Source organism: Mya arenaria, chromosome 13 (genome assembly GCF_026914265.1).
Source record: "Mya arenaria isolate MELC-2E11 chromosome 13, ASM2691426v1".
Lineage (NCBI taxonomy): Eukaryota > Metazoa > Mollusca > Bivalvia > Myida > Myidae > Mya > Mya arenaria.
The window spans coordinates 57,013,786-57,035,954 of NC_069134.1; the positions used below are offsets into that span (position 1 = coordinate 57,013,786).

The 22,169-nt window shown below is 33.4% G+C and overlaps 2 protein-coding genes across 10 annotated transcripts in view; both read left to right on the forward strand.

Moving 5' to 3' along the window:
* LOC128215411 (cadherin-12-like) overlaps nucleotides 1-22,169 on the forward strand; it is a 152,739-nt gene that overhangs the window by 47,281 nt on the left and 83,289 nt on the right. The window lies entirely within an intron of this gene.
* LOC128214269 (deleted in malignant brain tumors 1 protein-like) overlaps nucleotides 1-22,169 on the forward strand; it is a 67,933-nt gene that overhangs the window by 4,435 nt on the left and 41,329 nt on the right. For all 9 annotated transcript variants that reach the window (XM_052920644.1, XM_052920642.1, XM_052920645.1 and 6 more), the window contains exons 3-14: nucleotides 1,900-2,047; nucleotides 2,387-2,553; nucleotides 4,358-4,534; nucleotides 6,897-7,044; nucleotides 7,287-7,453; nucleotides 9,328-9,475; nucleotides 9,839-10,005; nucleotides 11,988-12,164; nucleotides 14,798-14,945; nucleotides 15,246-15,412; nucleotides 17,346-17,493; nucleotides 17,836-18,002. In XM_052920644.1, coding sequence (XP_052776604.1) covers nucleotides 1,900-2,047; nucleotides 2,387-2,553; nucleotides 4,358-4,534; nucleotides 6,897-7,044; nucleotides 7,287-7,453; nucleotides 9,328-9,475; nucleotides 9,839-10,005; nucleotides 11,988-12,164; nucleotides 14,798-14,945; nucleotides 15,246-15,412; nucleotides 17,346-17,493; nucleotides 17,836-18,002 — 1,929 coding nt within the window. The remainder of the gene's footprint in view (nucleotides 1-1,899; nucleotides 2,048-2,386; nucleotides 2,554-4,357; nucleotides 4,535-6,896; nucleotides 7,045-7,286; nucleotides 7,454-9,327; nucleotides 9,476-9,838; nucleotides 10,006-11,987; nucleotides 12,165-14,797; nucleotides 14,946-15,245; nucleotides 15,413-17,345; nucleotides 17,494-17,835; nucleotides 18,003-22,169) is intronic.

A 22,169-nucleotide genomic window follows, 5' to 3' on the forward strand; every position in this document is an offset into this window, starting at 1 on the left:
CAGGCTCAAGTCTAGTTAGACTACGCAACGGTTCAACGGTATTAGAGGGTCGTGTTAAAGTACTTCCCAATGGAACATGGGGTACGGTCTGTGGGGGTGGTATAGACATAAACTTTGCCAAGGTCGTATGTCGACAGCTCGAATTTGCTACGTAAGTTATGTTTCTACATAGATTAATAATGTAAACAACACTAAGTATTTTTGATCCAGCATGTACTGGGTTTATAAAAAATATCCTTGCTTTAATCATAAAAGTTCAAAATGTATTGGCAGTAACGAATTCACAATTATTTTAATCGGAATGAGATGAAGTATTTTATGCTCTGAACATTCGTAATGATTTGGTTACCTTTTTTAAAATATCAAATCAGTTTCATATCTTATGATTGAAAAGGGTCAAAGATTAAAGAGAATGCATTTCCAGGGACAATGTGGCGGTACGATCGAGTGCCTATTTCGGTGAAGGTAGTGACCAGATTTGGCTGGACGATGTTACTTGTCAAGGAAACGAGACTGTGATCGAATTTCTGCCAAAATTTAACAAAGTTATCTTCCAAATAGGAGTTTTGTTTACGATATGGGAGCTATTGTTAGACTTCTATTTATTATTTTGAATATATTTAGTGAATTTTACTACATATAACTAATCTAATAAGCCAACCGTTTGTCTCAATCATTGACAGTTCTATATTATGTTTTAAATAATTGCATTTTTACAATATTGAATGAAAAGTAAAATATTATTAAGTCTAAAGAAACACCAAGGATATTAGTATCGGGTTTATTTGCGAACGGGTGGTTGGGCGAGCGTGGGACAACAATTTGCGTAGTGTGGTTTTTTAAATGTCAAAAGTCAATGTCACATTAAAGAGACTTGACAACAGAAGATACAACTGCAAAAAAAACTAAAATGGTAAAAAAAATACTTGAAATTGATTTCGTTGTGTAAAACGTATTGAATCGTACTATCTGGTGTATCACATCGCTCAGAGCACATTTATCTTTCGCACGTTTTGTGTATTTTTCCAATTAGAATTTTACTGGGTTTGTTTACCACGTAGATACATGCATATTTAAAAAGCCTCGGTTTATGCTTCTGTTCTAATCACGTGACCTTCACAAGCTAAAAATTCACACTATAAACTTGGAAACTAATATGCCCTTTTTTAAACGGGTAAGCGCAGCTACAGACAGCGACGGGATATATTATGAATCATGTAAATTGATGTATAACCGGCCTAAAACAAGCTGTTATTAACATTTCTAGGCTTGTTTTGAGGAAATACTTGCTTGCCAATATTGGGAGAATCTGGTGTCTAGTCCCATTCAGATAAGTGTTCAAAGCTAAACGTTAATTAAACATTAAAGGTCAAATTATTGAGCTGAGTGTATAATTTGCTTGTATTCAACTTGTTTAACGTTCCTGATATACAAATTCATCAATTTCTCACCACTTACATTCCTAGATAAAGCACTCTGCTAGTAAGGCGGTATGACACCCATATACATAATAGGTTTTCGATATTTAATTCAGCAGCCATTTGCAGAACTGTTTTATCAGTTCGACAAAGCACTACTTTTAAAATAGAGAAGCATATAGATCATACCATTACCTTTACTCATCTGCATGATTATCCAACACGAGTTCAACTTCCTTAAACCTTCTTAAATTTAAAACTGGACGAACTGTGACATGTCTAGTAAAAACGTGTTCAATGTGTAAAAGTCTTGCTTGATTATAAATTGAAAATTTCTTTTTTTCAGGCAATACCGTTGCCATGTCTTTTTGACTACCTCGCAGCATGCGGATTGACTTACTGACGCTTTTCAAAATGGAACGTCGACATCTAAAAAATCTCGATTGAATTGAAATTCAAAAATATTTTGTTTATTACTTAGGTTCAAGTGCTATAAGACTACGTAGCGGTTCAACGCCATTAGGAGGTCGTGTTGAAGTACTTCACAATGGGACATGGGGTACGATCTGTAATGATCTTATAGACACAAACTTTGCGAAGGTCGTATGTCGACAGCTCGGATATGCTACGTAAGTTATTTTAATTGATAAATAAAATAGAATTGTTGAAGTATTTCATCGTCAAATATTTGTTACGTTTGGAAAACATTTTTTGTATGCTTTAACATTTTTAAATGCCCAAAATTCCAACTTCATAAGCAGTATCAAACACAGAGAGTAGAACTAATATGAATTAGAATTTGTATTAGTTTCGATCTAGGAATCTGAATCAAGTGGTTTTCTTTACGCTTTAAGCATTTGTAGCGATTGGGAGTTAAAAGGTCCCTGTTTGATTATCAAAATATCATTAGTGGAAAGCGTCAATCATCTTGAATAAAATATTTATTTATTTATCTTGTCCAATTACAGGGACAATGTTATGGTACGTTCGAGTGCCTTTTACGGTGCAGGTACTGGCCCAATTTGGCTGGACGATGGTACTTGTCAAGGAAACGAAAGTGTGATCAACTTGTGTATGTTCAAACCATGGGGGGAGCACAACTGTGGGCATGGAGAAGATGTCGGAGTTACATGTAGTAAATATCGTTTTTTACTTCTCCATTTCTTGGCAGTTCGATGGAAAATGCATAATATAATAATACAGTTCATGCATTTATCCAACATACAAAGTATAAACACACAAAAAAAACACAAAAACATGTATTCACGAAGCATAATAAGCATTTGAGAAAAAGGGAATAAATTAAATGGAATGCGAATGTATAAAGCCTTTAATAATGAATATTTAAGGAACATAATGATCATTCGGAGATCAAAATGATCACTTACAAAACATACGATATTAATAAAAGCGACCAAGATGTCCGGAAGTAGGAGTTTAGCATTGAATACGTATACATTTTTTTTGGAAGTAGCATTATGACCATACCAAGCTTATAAAGGCGTCCAAAATGGAGAAAAAAGACTTTGTTTTATTTTTTTGATATTTTGGACCCATTTTGTGATATCACTTCTAATGCGAACTTTAATATATAAACTACTTAAAACCTTATCCATCATTATTTACTTAAAGTTTCATAAAACCTAATAAGCAAACATTTTGTCAAAGATGGCCGTAATGTACTAGTGTGTATGAACAGAATGGAAACTTTACCGTAATGATGTACAAGTTGGCAGTTATGAATTTTGTTTAAAATAATGGCATTTTTACAATATTGCATGAAAAATAAGATATCACTTTTATAATATAGTCTGAAAGAAAATCTCGGTTATTATTATGAGGTATGTCGGTAGGCGGATGGTTGGGAGGTTGTTTGGCAACAATTTATTTTCTTTTCGGCCTGAAAATTGGCCACGCTAAAGTATATATAAAAAATGAATATTCATAACGAGAAAATAGCATGTCGCTTGCTGACTGATGTGAGTCGGTCAAAAATCGATATATTACTCCAGATTAAATGTTTAACAAGACCCTAATCATTAGTATATCTTTGGTGTTGCAACAACTTAATGTATCTGTACTCGGACCAAGTAGTATGAGAAGAAGTAGTAGAAGTATTATTATAATTATTATTATTATAATTATTATTATTATTATTATTATTATTATTATTATTATTATTATTATTATTATTTGTAGTAGTAGTAGTAGTAGTAGTAGTAGTAGTAGTAGTAGTAGTAGTAGTAGTAGTAGTAGTAGTAGTATGAGTAGTAGTAGAAGTAGTAGAAGTAGTAGTGGTAGTAGCAGTAGTAGTAGTAGTAGTAGTAGTAGTAGTAGTAGTAGTAGTAGTAGTAGTAGTAGTAGTAGTAGTAGTAGTAGTAGTAGTAGAAGTAATAGTAGTAGAAGTAGCAGCAGCAGCAGCAGCAGCAGCAGCACCAGCAGTAGTAGTAGTAGTAGTAGTAGTAGTAGTAGTAGTAGTAGTAGTAGTAGTAGTAGTAGTAGTAGTAGTAGTAGTAGTAGTAGTAGTAGTAGTAGTAGTTGTTGTTGTTGTTGTTGTAGTTGTTGTTGTTGTAGTAGAAGTAGTTGTATACGTTTGATAAATGACGAAAATTGACTCATTTTAAAGATTTTTTACTCAGACAGCTATAAAAGATATTTAAAATAATGATATGAAAATAAAACAAGGCTGCTCACGTTTCCTGCAGTAGTATTAAAAGCATGTACAACCAAATTGAATTGAATTAAGCTTGATTGCTTTACGTATGAGCCTTTCCGTTTTCATTGGTGTTTATGCACATATATAAATGAAACAATTCAATTTGAACAAAGTAAGTAAAATTGTTTGTAATATGCAATGTGATTAATGCCCTTAAAGGGCTTGAAGTGTAAGTTCAAATTTGCATTCGAATTAAAATGCTGTTATTTGTTATATATCACAGGATTCTGCTCCGTACCGGCTGTAGAAGACGCTTCAACAAATTCGGAGGCAACAATTGACTACAAGACGAACGTAACGTACTCATGCGCAGGAGGCTACATCCTTACAAATGGCAATTTAATAAGAACATGTCAAGCTGACGGCCAATTGGATGGTATTTCCCCAACTTGTACTCGAGGTATGTTGGTATTAGGTATAAAGATTCGGCTACTAATTTGTGCAAACCATTTTCACATTTTAATCTGTTTTTGTAACGCAATAAGCACAATTTTCAGTTTCAAATGTAAACATGAACATCAATCGCTCTGAAAACATAAAGGTCCACTTCGTCTTCCTTACACTGCCATGATATTTATCGAAGGCACATCATTCATTTTGAATACTTGTAAACCCAAGTCTAAGCATTCTCACTCAGTATCTTATTTTATTTTTGGAACTGCTAAAATATAACAGTCCGTTGATTAGATCATAAAAGCAACAATGTCACATGTAATGAAGAAATATTATACAAAGCTATTACATATATCTCCTCATGAACTATATGATACCATGATTTCCACTCAATACTTTCTTGTAAACGTTGATTCCAGTTACTATGGGTAAACGGTTTTTCGGAAATTTGCCGGACAAAGAGCTTTTATATTTCCTTATTTATCATTTTATTAATTAGTTTGTTCCCAAACTTTATTAAAAGTTTTGAGTTTACATTAGATTCGTTTGATTTTACAGTTTTTTCCATTGAATCGGAATGGCTTTTTTAACTATATTTATTTCCGCTATCTAATAAGATTTGTTTTTAAGTTTGTTCACTCAGTATTTAATTCATTTTATAAACCTTATCGTTTTGATTTTGTGTGTCACACTTGCCGTCATTATGTTGTGTAATAGTATCACTGAAACGATGTTAAGCCTATGTCAATTATAACAGGTTACACAAATGTTTTATCGAAACTCTTGATATACTTTGTTTTATTCAACATGATTTGTTTAATGACATATTGAATTTTGGTTACGAGTACCATTGTAAACTATATCAATGACAGTTTGCTTTGCACATTTTTGCCCCTGTGAAGGTGCAATATTAGCTTTGCTGATTTCACAATATATTTGGATCATTGTGTGATTCAAAAGTCAAGAATTACCACTTTGCGCTGCTTGATATTCTTACAATGTTTCGCTATACAACAGCGCTTTATTTGTCAGACATACAATTGTAAACTTCAAGCACTTAATCCTTTCTTCCTCCCTCACTCCATCAATTCATCAATTTAACCATCCATCCTTTTATCCACTGAACAGGAACATCTCGATTGAACTAATACATATTGTTTTTTTGTTGTTATTATTTTTAAAAAATCAATACATTTTTAACTATCATTGCTTTCTCCATGCATTTATTATGCATTGAACTCAACTTATCTTTATTCACACCTCACGTGTTCGTATCATAAACAAATAATAATTAATTAATAATATAAATGACAATATGTCTATACGGTACAGAATATGCACAAAAGCGTTTTCACCTTGGCAATATATACAATTGTTCAATGCAAAAACAATATGCCTTGTTTGCATCACATAGCTTTATGTCTTAGACATTCATAAACTTATGTATATATATATATATATATATATATATATATATATATATATATATATATATAAACGCCTGAAGAACTGTTTGCGAGTCAGTTGGTGGTCAGGAACTAAGAGTTCTGCGCCAAGAAGTGCGAGGAAGAATTTTCTTTGTCTATTGATACTTGGATATATACATTCGGATATCTTTAACAGTTCGTTTTCAAAAAGGTAAAACACTGTTGCTTTGGAAACAGTTACAGTTTGAAAAAAAATCTAAAATCTTTGACATAGCTCTATCAGCCCACAACAAAGTTTTCTAGACCGCACGGGAGAGATCACAGTAGTTTTCCAGTGACTATTTACTAAAGGCTACACATTATCTAATAAAGCAACGTTGTGCCGAGTTGTATCTTGGCCATGCAAAGGTTGATATTTAAATACCAAATATTCATCACAAAAAGCCGACCTTTCGCGTGCAAGACCAATGCTAGTAGAGCAAACGTCAATATCAAATACCACACTTAAGAATCGTTTGTAAGTGTTAATTTTGTTTAGGTTTGTCCGGATTGTAACATATGTTTCAATTCAGCGGCGAGTTTGGTATTATTAGTGAGCTGACATAGATATAACATAGAAAATCATAAACGCCAAAAGATATCCTTGACTACTTTTATGCTTTTTCACAACTAGTAAAATTCGAACACACCTTTAAATAGGATAAATTGAAAACCCGGTCGCATTTCATCATGTCTTGTTAAAATATTTGTTTTTTGGTACATAGTTGTGAGTCCTAAAAGAATTTTCAAATTATCATAACATTGAATTTAATTTCCATCATAAAGACAACATCGCCACAGTTTTTACTCGTCTACCTAACGACTGGCAAAACGCATTGTGGAAGATTTTACAACGGAATATTGACAATTAAACGCCATGAAATAATTGAAACTTATTTTCAGTTTCAAGTCTTATTAGACTACGCAACGGTTCAACGGAATTAGAGGGTCGTGTTGAGGTATTTCACAATGGAACATGGGGTACGGTCTGTGGCGATGGTATAGACATAAACTTTGCAAAGGTCGTATGTCGACAGCTCGTTTATGCTACGTAAGTTATTTTTCTACATAGGTAAATTATTTTAACAACATTAAGTAATTTTGGTCAAACATGTACTGGGTTTTAATAAAGAAAATCCTTTATTTAATAACTGTTTCATGCATACAAGTTCAAAGTGCATTTATGCTCTGAACAGTCGTAGTGATTTGGTTACCATTTTTTTTTTAAATATCAAATCAGTTGCATATCTTATGAGAGGAAAAGGTCAAAGATTAGAGAGAATGCATTTCCAGGGACAATGTGGCAGTACGATCGAGTGCCAATTTTGGTGAAGGCAGTGACCAGATTTGGCTGGACGATGTTACTTGTCAAGGAAACGAGACTATGATTGATTTGTGTATGTCTAGCCCATGGGGACAGCACAACTGCGGACATAATGAGGATGTCGGAGTTACATGTAGTATATGTCACCTTTTATTTATCTATTTCTGAAGTGTACAAATGCATTGAAAACGCATTGCTTGATAGCATGGTTCATACATCAATGATATATACAGTGTACACACATTATTAAACAATAAGATACAAAACAGAAGCTCAATGCAGAATAAATATCAATATTACTGGAAAAACACAATCAAAGGAAATTCGTGTTTCATAAAAGATCAAGTTTAACTATTATTGGTAAATAATAAACTTTTATTACAAATCCATAAACACATAAGATATTTACGACAATGAAAGCGTTTTGTTTAAACTCAGTAGTCTTACTAATGGAATAAATGTTATTTTCAAAATGGTCTCAAAATAAAACTGAATTCTTAGTTTCTTTCACATGTGTGCATTTAGTCAGAAATCATCATATTTTATTTCAAACATTGAAAAATATACATTGATACAGTTATAAAGCATTTTGACTAAATCAAGCTCAAAAAGGCATCCCAGGTTGCTGCCAAAATTTCACAAAGTTTTCTTCCAAATAGAGTTTTGTTTACGATATGGGAACTATTGTTAGACTTCTATTTTTCATTTAGAATATACGTAGTGATTTCGACTACATATACTCTACTAAGCCATGCTTTTGTCTTAAACATTGCCTTTCTGTTCATATGGTTTTAAAAGACAGTTAAACTTTACAGTATTTATTGTACCAGTTGACATATCTGCATTTTGCCTGAAATAATGGAAGTTTTTACAATATTGATTGGAAAGTAAAATATAACTAATGTTAAGATAAACCTATAAGATTTATTTGCGAACGGGTGGTTGGGCGAGCGTGTGACAACACTTTGTGCAGTGTTGTTTTTTAATGTCAAAAGTCAATGTCACATAAACTATACAATTGTAAAAAAAAAACTAAAATTGTAAATTGTAAAACATTACTTCAAATTGATTTCGTCGTGTAAAATGCATTGAAATCTTACTAGCTGCTTTATCACATCGCTCACAGTAGGTTAATCTTTCGCATTTTTTGTGTATTTTTATAATTAGAATTTTACTGGGGGGTTTTACCACGTAGATACAGGTATATTTAAACAGCATCGGTTTATGTATCTGATTCTAGTCGCGTGACGTTCACAAGCTAAAAATTTACACTATAAACTCGGTAACCAATATGCCCTTTTTCAAACTGGTAAACGCAGCTGAGACAGCGACGGAATTTATTATCAATCATGTATAATCGGCCTCAAACAAACTGTTATTTAATGTCCTAGGCTTGTTTTGAGGAAATACTGGGTTGCCGATATTGGGACAATCTGGTGTCGAGTCACATTTAGATCAGTGTTCAAAGCTAAATGTTAATTAAACATTAAAGGTCAATTTATTAAGGTAAGTGTAGGATTTGCCTGTATTCCAATTTTTTACACGCATATTCAACTAATCGTGACCACTTACATTCCTAGTAAAAGCACACTGCTAGTAAGGCGGTATGAAACCCATATACATAAAAAAGTTTTCGATATTTAATTCAGCAGCCATTTGCAGAACTGTTTTATTAGTTCGACATAGCATTACTTTTAACATAGAGAAGCTATAGATATAGATCATACCATTACCTTTACCCTTCTGCATGCTTATCCAACACGAGTTCGATTTACTTAAACCTTCGTATTGCGCAAATTTAAAACTGGACGAACTGTGACCTGTCTAGCAAACACGTTTTTCAAAGTCTTTCTTGATCATAATTTCTGTTTTTATGACAATACCGTTACCATGTCTTTTCGACTACATTACGGCATGCGGATGGACTTGTGGCAGCTTTTCAAAATGGAACGTCGACATTTTAAAAACCTCGATTAAATTGAATTCAAAAACATTTTGTTTATTATTTAGGTTCAAGTGCTATAAGACTACGTAGCGGTTCAACGCCATTAGGAGGTCGTGTTGAAGTACTTCACAATGGAACATGGGGTACGATCTGTGATGATCTTACAGACATAAACTTTGCCAAGGTCGTATGTCGACAGCTGGGATATGCTACGTAAGTTATTTTAATTGATAAATTAAATAGTATTGTTGAAGTATTTCTGGGTCAAATATTTATTTATTATCTGAAAGCGTTTTCTTCTCCGCTTTAACACTTTTACATGCACAGAATTCCAAATTTATAAGCAGTACCATATACACAAATGATGGATTGAAGATGAACTAGAATTAGTATGAATTAGAATGAATTAGAATTAGTTTCGATCTAGGAATCTGAATCAAGTGGTTGTCTTTACGCTTTAAGCATTTGTAGCGATTAAGTGTCCAATTGTCCCTTTTTGAATATAAAAATATCATATGTGGAAAGGGTCATTCATCTAGAATAAAATATTTTTATTAGACTTGTCCAAAATTACAGGGACAATGTTACGGTACGTTCGAGTACATTTTACGGTGCAGGTACTGGCCCGATTTGGCTGGACGATGGTACATGTAAAGGAAACGAAAGTGTGATCAACTTGTGTATGTTCAGACCTTGGGGACAGCACGACTGTTCTCATGGAGAAGATGTCGGAGTAACATGTAGTAAATATCATTTTTTACTTTTCCATTTTTTGACAGTTTGATTGAAAATTCATAATATAATAATACAATACATGCTTTTATTTAACATACAAAGTTTAAACTCCCCACACCCCCCAAAAAAACCCATCTATTCACGAAGCATAATAAGCATTTGAGAAAAAAAGAAAACAATTAAATGGAATGCGAATGTATCAAGCCTTTAATTATGAATACTTAAGGAACATAATGATCATTCGCAGATCAAAATGATCGCTCACAAAACATTCAATATTTGCAATAGCGACAGCAAGATGTTCGGAAGTAGGAGTTTAGCAGTGAATAAGTATACATTATTTTTTAAAGAAGCATTTTGACCATACCAAGCTTAAAAAGGCGTCCAAAATAGATATCAAATTTTAAACAAATTGAACGTTACATTTCAAATAGACGAAAACAAATATTTTTTGATTTTTTGGACACAATATGTGATATCACTTCTAAAGTGAACTTATATATTAATTACTTAAAACCTTATCCATCATTATTCACTTAAAGTTTCATATAACCTAATAAGCAAACATTGTGTCAAAGATGGCCGTAATGTACTAGCGTGTATGAACACAATTGTTGGAAACTTTACCATAGTGATGTACAAGTTGGCAGTTATGAATTTTGTTTAAAATAATGGCATTTTTACAATATTGCATGAAAAATTAGATATCACTTTTATAATATAGTCTGAAAGAAAATCTCGGTTAATATTATGAGGTATGTCGGTAGGCGGAATGTTGATTGTTTGGCGCACTTTTATTTATGTTTTTGCTTCCGGGCTTAAACGTGACCATGCTAAGGCAGATATAAAAAAAATCGAATATTCATAACGAGAAAATAGCATGTCGCATGCTGACTGATGTGAGTCGGTCAAAATTCGATATATAACTCAAAATAAATGGTTAACAATTATTGTCCTTGGTCTTGCCCAAAGTGTAACATGCCCATAAAATAGGGGAATTCAGAAAAGGACATGTGTTAAGGTAGTATTAATATCATTGTTTAAACATCCTTGTATTTGACTGGATTTCAATCAATGGCGACACATCAACTGCAGTCAAAGTTAATGTCGGAGTTATATGTTATGGTTGGTTAATATATAGTGGAAGTAGTAGTAGTAGTAGTAGTAGTTATAGAAGTAATAGTAGTAGTAGTAGACGAAGTACTAGTAATATTAGTAGTAGTAGTAAGATTTGTAGTAGTAAAAGTAGTACTAGTAGAAGTAGTAGTAGTAGTAGTTGTAGTAGAAGTGGAAGTAGTAGTAGTAGTAGTAGTAGTAGTAGTAGTAGTAGTAGTAGTAGTAGTAGTAGTAGTAGTAGTAGTAGTAGGAGTACTACTACTACTACTAGTGGTAGTAGAAGTAGTTGTAGTTATTGTAGTAGTAGTAGTAGTAGTAGTAGTAGTAGTAGTAGTAGTAGTAGTAGTAGTAGTAGTAGTAGTAGTAGTAGAAGTAGTAGTAGTGGTAGTAGAAGTAATTAACGGTTTAAGATAAAATTCATAAAACATCAATTTTTGAACTCTTTTTTTCAGCGGTCTTATATAACTCTTATATAACTCGTTTACATGGATTTTTGCAAAAAAATGGCTCGTTCCAAGACAAAGAAAAAGTTGTTAAAACGTTCAATCTGTGAAAGTGTAGCTTTAACACAGCATTCTATAAAAGATATTTAACATAATGATACGGAAATACAACAAGGCTGCTTACCTTTCCTGTAGTAGTATGTATTAAAAACATGTACAACGAAATAGAAATTGAATTGAATTAAGCTTGGTTGCATAACGTATGAGGCTTTCCGTTGTCGTATGATGTTTATGCATATACATAATTGAAACAAATCAATTTGATCAAAGTAAGTAAAAATATACAACATGTTTAATTCCCTTAAAGGATTTGAAGTGTACATTCAAATTTGCATTCAAATTAAAAGGCTACTGTTTGTTATATATCACAGGATTCTGCTCCGTGCCGGATGTAGAAGACGCTTCAACAGATTCGGAGGCAACGATTGACTACAAGACGAACGTAACGTACTCATGCGCAGGAGGCTACATCCTTACAAATGGCAATTTAGTTAGAACATGTCAAGCTGACGGCCAATTGGATGGTATTTCCCCAACTTGTACTCGAGGTATGTGGGTATTAGGTATGAATATTCGGCAACTTATTTGTGCAAACCATATTATTCACATTTTAATATGTTTTTGTAACGCACCAAACACTGTTTTCAGTTTCAAATGTGAACATGAACAACCAGCGCTATGAATAAAGGTCCACTTAAGATCGTGTTCCTAACACTACCATGTCATTTATAGAAAGCTCATCATTCCCTTAGAATACTTGTAAACCCAAGTCTTAACATTCTGTAGACCTAATCATTTTGAATTTGTGTGTCACCCTTGCCGTCATTATTTTGTGTAATATGATCATTGAAACGATGTTAAGCCTATGTCAATTATAACAAGCTACCCAAAAGTTTTATCAGAACTCTTGATAAACTTTGTTTTAATAAACATGATTTGTTTAGCGACATATTGAATTCTGGTTACGAGTACCATTGTAAACTATAACAATGACATTTTGCTTTGCACATTTTGCCCTCGTGATCATGAGCCATGGCCCCCTGTGAATGCGCAATATTAGCTTTGCAGATTGCAATATATTTGGATCACTGTGTGATTCAAAAGTCAAGAATACCACTTTATTTTGTTTTATGTGCTGCTTGATATTTTTACAATGTTTCGCTATACAACAGCGCTTTATTTGTAAGACATTCAACTGTGTACTTCAAGCATTTAATCCTTCCTTTCTCTCTCGCTCCATCCATCCATCCATCCATCCATCAATTCAACCATCCATTCTTCCATCCACTGAACCAGAATATCTCGATTGAAAAAATACATTAAGCTTTTTGTTGTTATTATTTTTTTCAATACTTTCTTAACTATCATTGCTTTTTCCATGCATTTATCATGCAATCAACTCGACTGATCTTTAACAACACCTCACGTGTTCATATCATAAACAAACAATAATTGATTAATTATAGAAATGACAATATATACATTTCAGAATAAGCAAAAAAGCGTTCTTACCTTGGCAATAAATACAATTGTTCAATGCAAAAACAATATGCCGCCTACGTGTTTGCATAACATAGCTTTATGTCTTAGACATTCATATACATATACACTCTCCTCAAGAACTGTTTGCGAGTCAGTTGGTAGTCAGGAACTTTGAGTTCAGCGCAAAGAAGTGCGAGGAATAATTTTCTCCGTCCATTGATACTTGGATATTAACAATCGGATAACTTTGAACCAGTTGTTTTTTTCAAAAATGTAGTACACAGTTGCTTTGGAAACACTTTGGTGTTACATTTTGAAAAAAAAAATCAAAAATCTTCGACATAGGTCTATTAGCCCACAACAAACCTACATCGCAGGGGACAGTTCACAGTAGTTTTCCAGTGACTATTTAATTAATGCTACACATTACCTAAAAAAGCAACGTTGTGCCGAGAATGTTATTTTTATGTGTATCAAAATATAAAGGAAAACGTGAAAGAATATCTTTTTTCAATAATGAATTCACAAAAACACACCTTTCTCTTCGAAAGTCATTCTAGGCTGGGATATAACGGCGTTTGTGCGGCCGTTTTAGTGGGTGTTTAGCATCAATATGTGTTGTGTCCGGGTTGTATCGTGGCCGTGCAAAGGTTTATATACAAATACCAAATATTTACCACAAGAAGCTGGCCTGTCGCGTACAAGACCGATGCTAGTAGAAAAAGGTTAATAACAAATACCACACTTAAGAATCATTTGTAAGTGTCAATTTTGTTTAGGTTTGTCTGGACTGTAACATATGTTTCAATTCAGCGGCGAGTTTGGTATTATTGGTGAGTTGACAATGCTCTATTATAACATAGAAAAGCACATGAAACCAAAAGTTATCATTGAATACTTCTATGCTTTTTCACAACTAGGTAAGTTTGCACACACCTTTAAATATGGCAGAATATGGCAAATTGAGAACACGGTGGCATTGCAGCATGTCTAGTTAATCTATTTTCGTTTTGGCACAATGGTTGTGAGTCATATAAGAATGTTAAAATTATCATAACATTGAATTTATCCATCATAAAAACAACATCGCCACAATATTTACTCGACCACCTTACAACAGGCAATACGCATTGTGGAAGCTTTTTCACAATGGAATATTGACAATTAAAACGATATGAAATAATTGAACTTCATTTTAAGGTTCTAATGAGACTACGCAATAGTTAAACGGAACTAGAAGGTCGTGTTGAAGTACTAAGCACTATTTGAACATAGAGAAGCATATAGATCATATTATTATCTTTACCATCTGCATGCTTATCCAACACGAATTCAATTTGCACAAACCGTATTGCTCAAAAATAAAACTGGAAGAACTGTGATCTGTCTAGTAAATATGCTTATCCAACACAAATTGCACAGACCTTCTTATTGCGCAAATGAAAAACTGGACAAACTGTGACTTGTCTAGTTAATGCGTTTTCTTTTAAGGACAATGGTTTCGAGTCATATTAGAGACATTCAAAGTATCAAAGCCTTGCTTGATTATTTATTCAATATTTCCTTTATTCAGGCAAAACCGTTACCATGTCTTTTCGACTACCTCACGGCATGCGGATGGAAGCTTTTCACAATGGAATGTCGACATTTTAAAAACATTGTAAATATTGAAATTCAAAAGCATTTTATAATTATCCAGGTTCAAGTGCTATTAGACTACGTAACGGTTCAACGCTATTAGACGGTCGTGTTGAAGTACTTTACAATGGAACATGGGGTACGGTCTGTGGGGATGGTATAGACATAAGCTTTGCCAAGGTCGTATGTCGACAGCTCGAATTTGCTACGTAAGTTATTTTCCTACATAGGTTAATTATTTCAACAACACCAGGTACTTTTTGTCAAACGTGAATTGGATTTATGCACAAATGTCTTTGCCTTAATCACTCTAACATGCATAAAAGTTGAAAATGTATTGGCTGTAAGGGATTTAAAATTATTTTTAATCAGGAATCGGAATGAGATAAATGGCTTTACGCTCAGAATATTCGTAGTAATTTGGTTACCAATTGTTGTTTTTTAAATGTCAAATCAGTTGCATATCTTATGATTGGAAAGGGCAAAGATTAGAGAGAATGCATTTCCAGGGACAATGTGGCGGTACGATCGAGTGCCTATTTCGGTGAAGGCAGTGACCAGATTTGGCTGGACGATGTTACTTGTCAAGGAAACGAGACTATGATCGATGTGTGTATTTCAAGCCCGTGGGGACAGCACAACTGCGAACACAATGAAGATGTCGGAGTTACATGTAGTATATGTCACCTTTTATTTATCCATTTCTGAAGGTTACAAATGGATTGAAAACGAATAGTTTGATAACATGGTTCAGACTTCAATGATATATACAGTATACCCACATTATTAAACAAGAAACATTTATAACCAATAGGAGATCAAAATAATTCCATATCAACATAAGATATTTACGACAATGTAAGCGGTTTGTTTGTGTTCAGTATAAATAAATAAATCATTAGTTAGTTGTCTTAATAATGGAATAAATATTATTCTAGAAATGGCCTCAAAATATAACTTAATTTTGAGTTTCATTCACATGTGTGGATTTAGTGAGGAATCATCATATTTTATTTTAAACATTGAAAAGGTATACATTGATGCAATTATAAAGCTAAATCAAGCTCAAAAGGGCGTCCAAGAATGCTGCCAAAAATAAACAAAGTATTCTTCCAAATAGGAGTTTTGTTTACGATATGGGAACTATTGTTAGACTTCTATTTGTTTTTTTTGAATATATGTAATGATTTCGCCTACATATAATCTAATAAGCCAACCTTTTTTCAAACATTGCTGTTATGTTCGTATGGTTTAAAAAGAAATTAAAACTTCACCGTATTTATTGTATTTATTGTACCAGTTGACAGGTCTAAATTTTGCTTGAAATAATGGCATTTTTACATTACTGAATGAAAAGTAATATATAGTCTAAAACCTAGAATATTAAATTCGGGTTTGTTTGCGAACAGGCGGTTGGGTGAGCGTGTGACAAAACTTGGTGCATTGTTTTATTAATGTCAAAAGTCAATGTCACATTAAAGAGACTTGACAACAAAAGATACAACTGCAAAAGAACTAAATTTGTAAAAAAATAATACTTCAAATCGATTTCGTTGTGTAAAACTCATTGAACCTTACTAACTGGCGTATCACATCGCTCACAGTACATTTACCTTTCGCATTTATGTGTTTTTCCAATTAAAATTTTACTAGGTTTGTATACCACGAAGATACAGGTATATTCAAAAAGAGTCGGTTAATGTATCTTGAAAACCAATATGCCCTTTACTAACGGGTAAACGCAGCTGAGACAGCGACGGAATATATTATGAATCTTGTAAATTGATGTATAATCGACCTCAAACAAACTGTTTTTAACATTTCTAGGCTTATCTTGAGGAAATTCTTGTTTGCCGATATTGAGACAATCTGGTGTCTAGTCACATTTAGATCAGTGTTTAAAGCTAAACGTTTATTATACAATATTTACACCTCAATTTCCATTCCTTAAATGAACTGCCTTTCGGCAATTGCGTTCATTAATCGAAAAAAACACACTGCTAGTAATGCGGTATCAGACCCATATACATAACAAGTTTTCGATATTTCATTCAGCAGCCCTCTGCAGAACTGTTTAATCAGTTCGATAAAGCACTACTTTTAACATAGAGAAGCGTATAGATCAAACCATTACCTTTACCCATCTGCATGCTTATCCTACACAAATTCAGTTTGCACAAACCTTCTTATTGCGCAAAATGAAAATTGGACGAACTGTGACCTGTCTTGTTAATACGTTTTATTTTCAAGAAAAATGGTTGCGAGTCATATTAGGGACCTCAAAGTATCAAGCCTTGCTTGATACCGTTACCATGTATTTTGTGTTACACGAGTTAAATTGGCACAAACGAGTGCCAACTATGAACTGTCTAGTAAATACGTTTTCTTTAAGGAACAATGGTTGCAAGTTATATTAGAGACCTCAAAGAGACAAGGCCTTGCTTGATTATATGTTCAATATTTCCATATTTCAGGCAATACCGTTACCATGTTTTTTCGACTACCTAACGGCATGCGGATGGACTTGCGGCAGCTTTTCAAAATGAAACGTCGACATTTTAAAAACCTCGTTTAAATTGAAATTCAAAAGCATTTTCTTTATTTTTTAGGTTCAAGTGCTATAAGACTACGTAGCGGTTCAACGCCATTAGGAGGTCGTGTTGAAGTACTTCACAATGGAACATGGGGTACGATCTGTGATGATCTTACAGACATAAACTTTGCCAAGGTCGTATGTCGACAGCTAGGATATGCTACGTAAGTTATTTTCCTGAATAGGTAAATAATATTGTTGAAGTATTTCGGGGTCAAATATTTGGAAAACATTTTTTCTCCGCTTTAAAACTCATACATGCACAAAATTCCAACTTTATAAGCAGAATCATATACACAAATAATGAAGTGAAAATGACCTAGAATTAGTATGAATTGGTATTACTTTCGATCTAGGAATCTGAATCAAGTGGTTGTATTTACGCTTTAGGCTTTTATAGCGATTGAGTATCAAAATGTCCCTTTTTGACTATTAAAATATCACTAGAGGAACGGGTCAATCATCTAGAATTAAAATATTTATTTATTAGTCTTGTCAAATTACAGGGACAATGTTACAGTTCGTTCGAGTGCCTTTTACGGTGCAGGTACTGGCCTGATTTGGCTGGACGATGGTACTTGTCAAGGAAACGAAAGTTCGATCAACTTGTGTATGTTCAGACCTTGGGGACTGCACGACTGTTCTCATGGAGAAGATGTCGGAGTCACATGTAGTAAATATCATCTTTTACTTCTCCATTTCTTGGCAGTTTGATAGAAAATGCATAATATAATAGTACAGTACATGCATTTATCCAACATACCAAGTTTAAACCAAAAAAATAAAATAAACATGTATTCAACAAGCATAGTTTGCATTTGAGAAAAAGGGAAACAATTAAATGGAATGCAAATGTATCAAGCCTTTAATAATAAATACTTTAATAACATAATGATCATTCGGAGATAAAAAATAATCACTTACAAAACACAATATTCACAATAGTGACAGGAAGATGTTCGGAAGAAGGAGTTTAGCATTGAATACGTATACATATATGTTTGAAGCAGCATTTTGACCATTCCAAGCTCAAAAAGGCGTCCAAGATGGATGCCAAATTTTAATCAGAATGAACGTTCACTTACAAATAGACGAAAAAAAGGACTTGATATTTTGGACATATTTGGTGATATCACTTCAAAATTGAACTTATAGATAAATTAGATAAATCAACTAAAACCTTATTTATCATTATTTACTTTAAGTTTCTTATAACCTAATAAACAAACAATTTGTCAAAGATGGCCGTAATGTATTAGTGTATATGAACAGAAATGAAAACTTTAAAGAAATGATTGTACACGATGGTAGTTATGAATTTTGTTTAAAATACTGGCATTGTTACAATAGTGCATGCAAAGTAAGTTATCACTATTATAATGAAGTCTGAATGACTATCTCGGTTATTAATTTGAGGTATGTCGGTAGGCGGACGGTTAGACGGTTGTTTGGCAATAATTTGTTTTGTTTTGTTTCCGGCTTAAACTTTGCCATGCCAAAATCGCATATTCATAACGAGAAAATAGCATGTCGCATGCTAACTGATGTGAGTAGGTCAAAGATTGATATATTACTCAGGATTAATCAATTATTGTCTTTTGTCTTGTCCAAGGTGTAACATGACCATAAAATAGGGAATCCAATATAGCTCAAATGTGTTGGTGGTTGTGGTGTCTGGGTAGTTGTAGGAGGTAGTAGTAGTAGTAGTAGTAGTAGTAGTAGTAGTAGTAGTAGTAGTAGTAGTAGTAGTAGTTGTAGTAGTAGTAGTAGTTGTTGTAGTAGTATTCGTAGTTATTTGTAGTAGTAGTATTCGTGGTGGTAGTAGTAGTAGTAGTAGTAGTAGTAGTAGTAGTAGTAGTAGTAGTAGTAGTAGTAGTAGTAGTAGTAGTAGTAGTAGTAATAGTAGTAGTAGTAGTGGTAGTAGTAGTAGTTGTAGGAGGAGGAGGTGAAGAGGAGAAGGATTAGTAGTAGTAGTAGTAGAAGAAATAATTTTGATGTCTGGGTAGTTGTAGGAGGTAGTAGTGGTTGTAGTAGTAGTAGTAGTAGTAGTAGTAGTAGTAGTAGTAGTAGTAGTAGTAGTAGTAGTAGTAGTAGTAGTAGTAGTAGTAGTAGTAGTAGTAGTGGTGGTAGTAGTAGTAGTAGTAGTAGTAGTAGTAGTAGTAGTAGTAGTGGTATTAGTAGTAGTAGTAGTAGTAGTAGTATAAGTACCATGTCAATGAGCATTTGCTACAATTGGCTTTTCTTTCATAACTATCAGATATATAACACATTTTAAGTTTGCCTCTCAAAAATTCTTTTGATAAGCAATTTTTTTTATTATGATTTTGGCCCTTTTTCTTTTATTTATTCAAAAACGTAACAAAACAATATTTTCCTCATAAGAAAATCATTTTTTATAGATATTACTAATTTTCTTCATGTCAAGCTGAATAAATTGTTTTGAATACGTTTTTACACTGTTGGGCAATGGACACCGGAGCTTTAGCTCAAAAGTGATAAATCGATAAGCGTTTGGTTTTGACATATGGAAAGTTTTCTATCATTTTTTTTGCATTTAATGGTTATATATTTATCAAAATCGAAGAGTTTCGAATAACTTCAATATAGGTGTTTGATGGAAATGTGTCTCCTCTTTTGTATAATAGCCCAATTCTCGCCAAAAGTTGCATGATCGCTCGCAAATGTTCATTTATGTGGCACGATTTTAAACATAAATGAACAAATTTAAAATCAGAATAAAAACTGAATCGAGCGATTTCTTTGTAATAACATTATCTAGTAACGTTTTAAATATCAATACGATATATTTTGTTGTTACGGAGATATTCATACCTTTTGATGCCCTGGCGGTGTACTGGGGATAGATGAAGCAAATAAATAACTCCGCAGGGGATAGCTATTAAGTAGACTGAGGATAGTAACGATGTTTTTAGAATAAAGAGACTGTGATAATGATTACGGCCATTTTCCTATACGCGAGCTCGAGGGAAATTGTTTGATGTTGTCCATATCGAGGGATGAAAGCAACAAAATGTTGCAGATTTTTTGTATCTGTATGCACTTAAAACTGTTTCATTAATACAAATTAGTTAACCATTATGTGTTTTTCACAAGCATCAACGTTCGAGTCGCAAATATCTAAATATATGATTTACACCGGTTATCTGATTTATTGAGGAACACAAAACATATGGTCGTAGCATTTATGTGGTGTTTGCTATTCATATATATAGTATTGCTATGTAAATCAAGTAATACGTTTTTGCACACTGAAAGTCAGCAGTAGGGAATGAAATATTGTGATCAAATTTTGAACACGTGAAGCTTTTCGCGGTTGCTAATACGTAGAACAGAATAATGGTCTCTGCTCGTTCACTTCAGTGAGAAAGTATGTATTGTGACCAACCCTGATAAGCAGCTTGCATATATACGTTCATTTAGGAGAGCATGGATCAAACTCATTCTTGACTAAAGTTTGCTCAATAATTTTTATCAAATTGTACTCTCACTTTTTACTGATTATTTGAAAGTTTGAAATAGACATAAATGTATATTATATATTAACAGTGTTACTATCAATTTTTGTCCCATTTTACATGTTATCACCAGGACACATTTCTCACTTTGAAACTATCAAGTACATAATACAGCTATCCCCAGTACATAACTGTGAATATTTATTAGGCATATCTTTAACAGATTTAAACTTACATTACCAGTTCTTACTATTAAAATTGTTGAGCTTATGCCTGTGAAATCCTTCGATTCAGATTTTTTATTTATTTGATATAAATTCTCTTACTTTCGAGGTGATCATCTCAGTTTTGAATAAACATTTTTCGAGGTCTGCTAAAACGTAAGCACTTTAAAGTACACCATAGACCAAATTGAGCATTCAGCTATTAGTCCAAACACTTTTTGCATTTGTGGATACGGTAGATATGCGTTAATACAGCAAAATCTTACCTTTGGTAGAGAAAAACAACTGCATAATTGACCTTACGACAGCGGCTACTAAGCCACGCCCCCTGATATCAAGGGAGCGAACTCTGTCTATGTCCGTGAAACAAACAAGGAAGCAATGGCGCCTTGCGTCGTTTCGCTTACCGATATTCCTGACGGTTTTGGGCCAAATTATCATAAATGTGACATTATACTGCGAAAAGAAAACAGTAGGCAAATAAATTTATAACTGGCTGCTACATCAGAAAGCTCGATATATCTTTAGAGGACGACGATATCTAACATTTACGGGGTCAAATCTATTCAAGTCGGAGAAATCGGATAGCCGCCATGTCGTCAACATTGACATCGATACAAAGGAAAAGCGTGTGTCTGGCGCATACTGTAAACAAGGGTAAATTTAACTTTTAATAACACCGGACATATACAGGATTGTTGAAACAAAGACTAAATCATCACACAATATGAGTATATCATGAATGGCCGGAATGGGGAACCCGGAAGTGACATAAATTGACAGTTACATGCCAGCTATATATAACCTTATATGTTATAGTTTGAGCATGGTTTATATGGTTTATTAAGTTAATGTTTAACAAGTTTCAGTTCTCAGCGCCTGAACACACACCCTTATAAATAATAGTGTCATAGTTGACAAATGACAATTGTAGGTGATACCAATCTGTAACTTTTGCATTGCTAAACATTCACATGCTTTGATTCTTGTTCTTACAGAAATTGTGGAACATGTTCACACTCCTGGCTGTTAAAGTAAACCTGGGAGGAAAAGTGCACCCGGTGGGGGGCTTAAACTTACGACCACCAGAAAACTAGCACGGCGCTCTTACCAACAAAGCTGACCGGGAAGCTAGTTCTA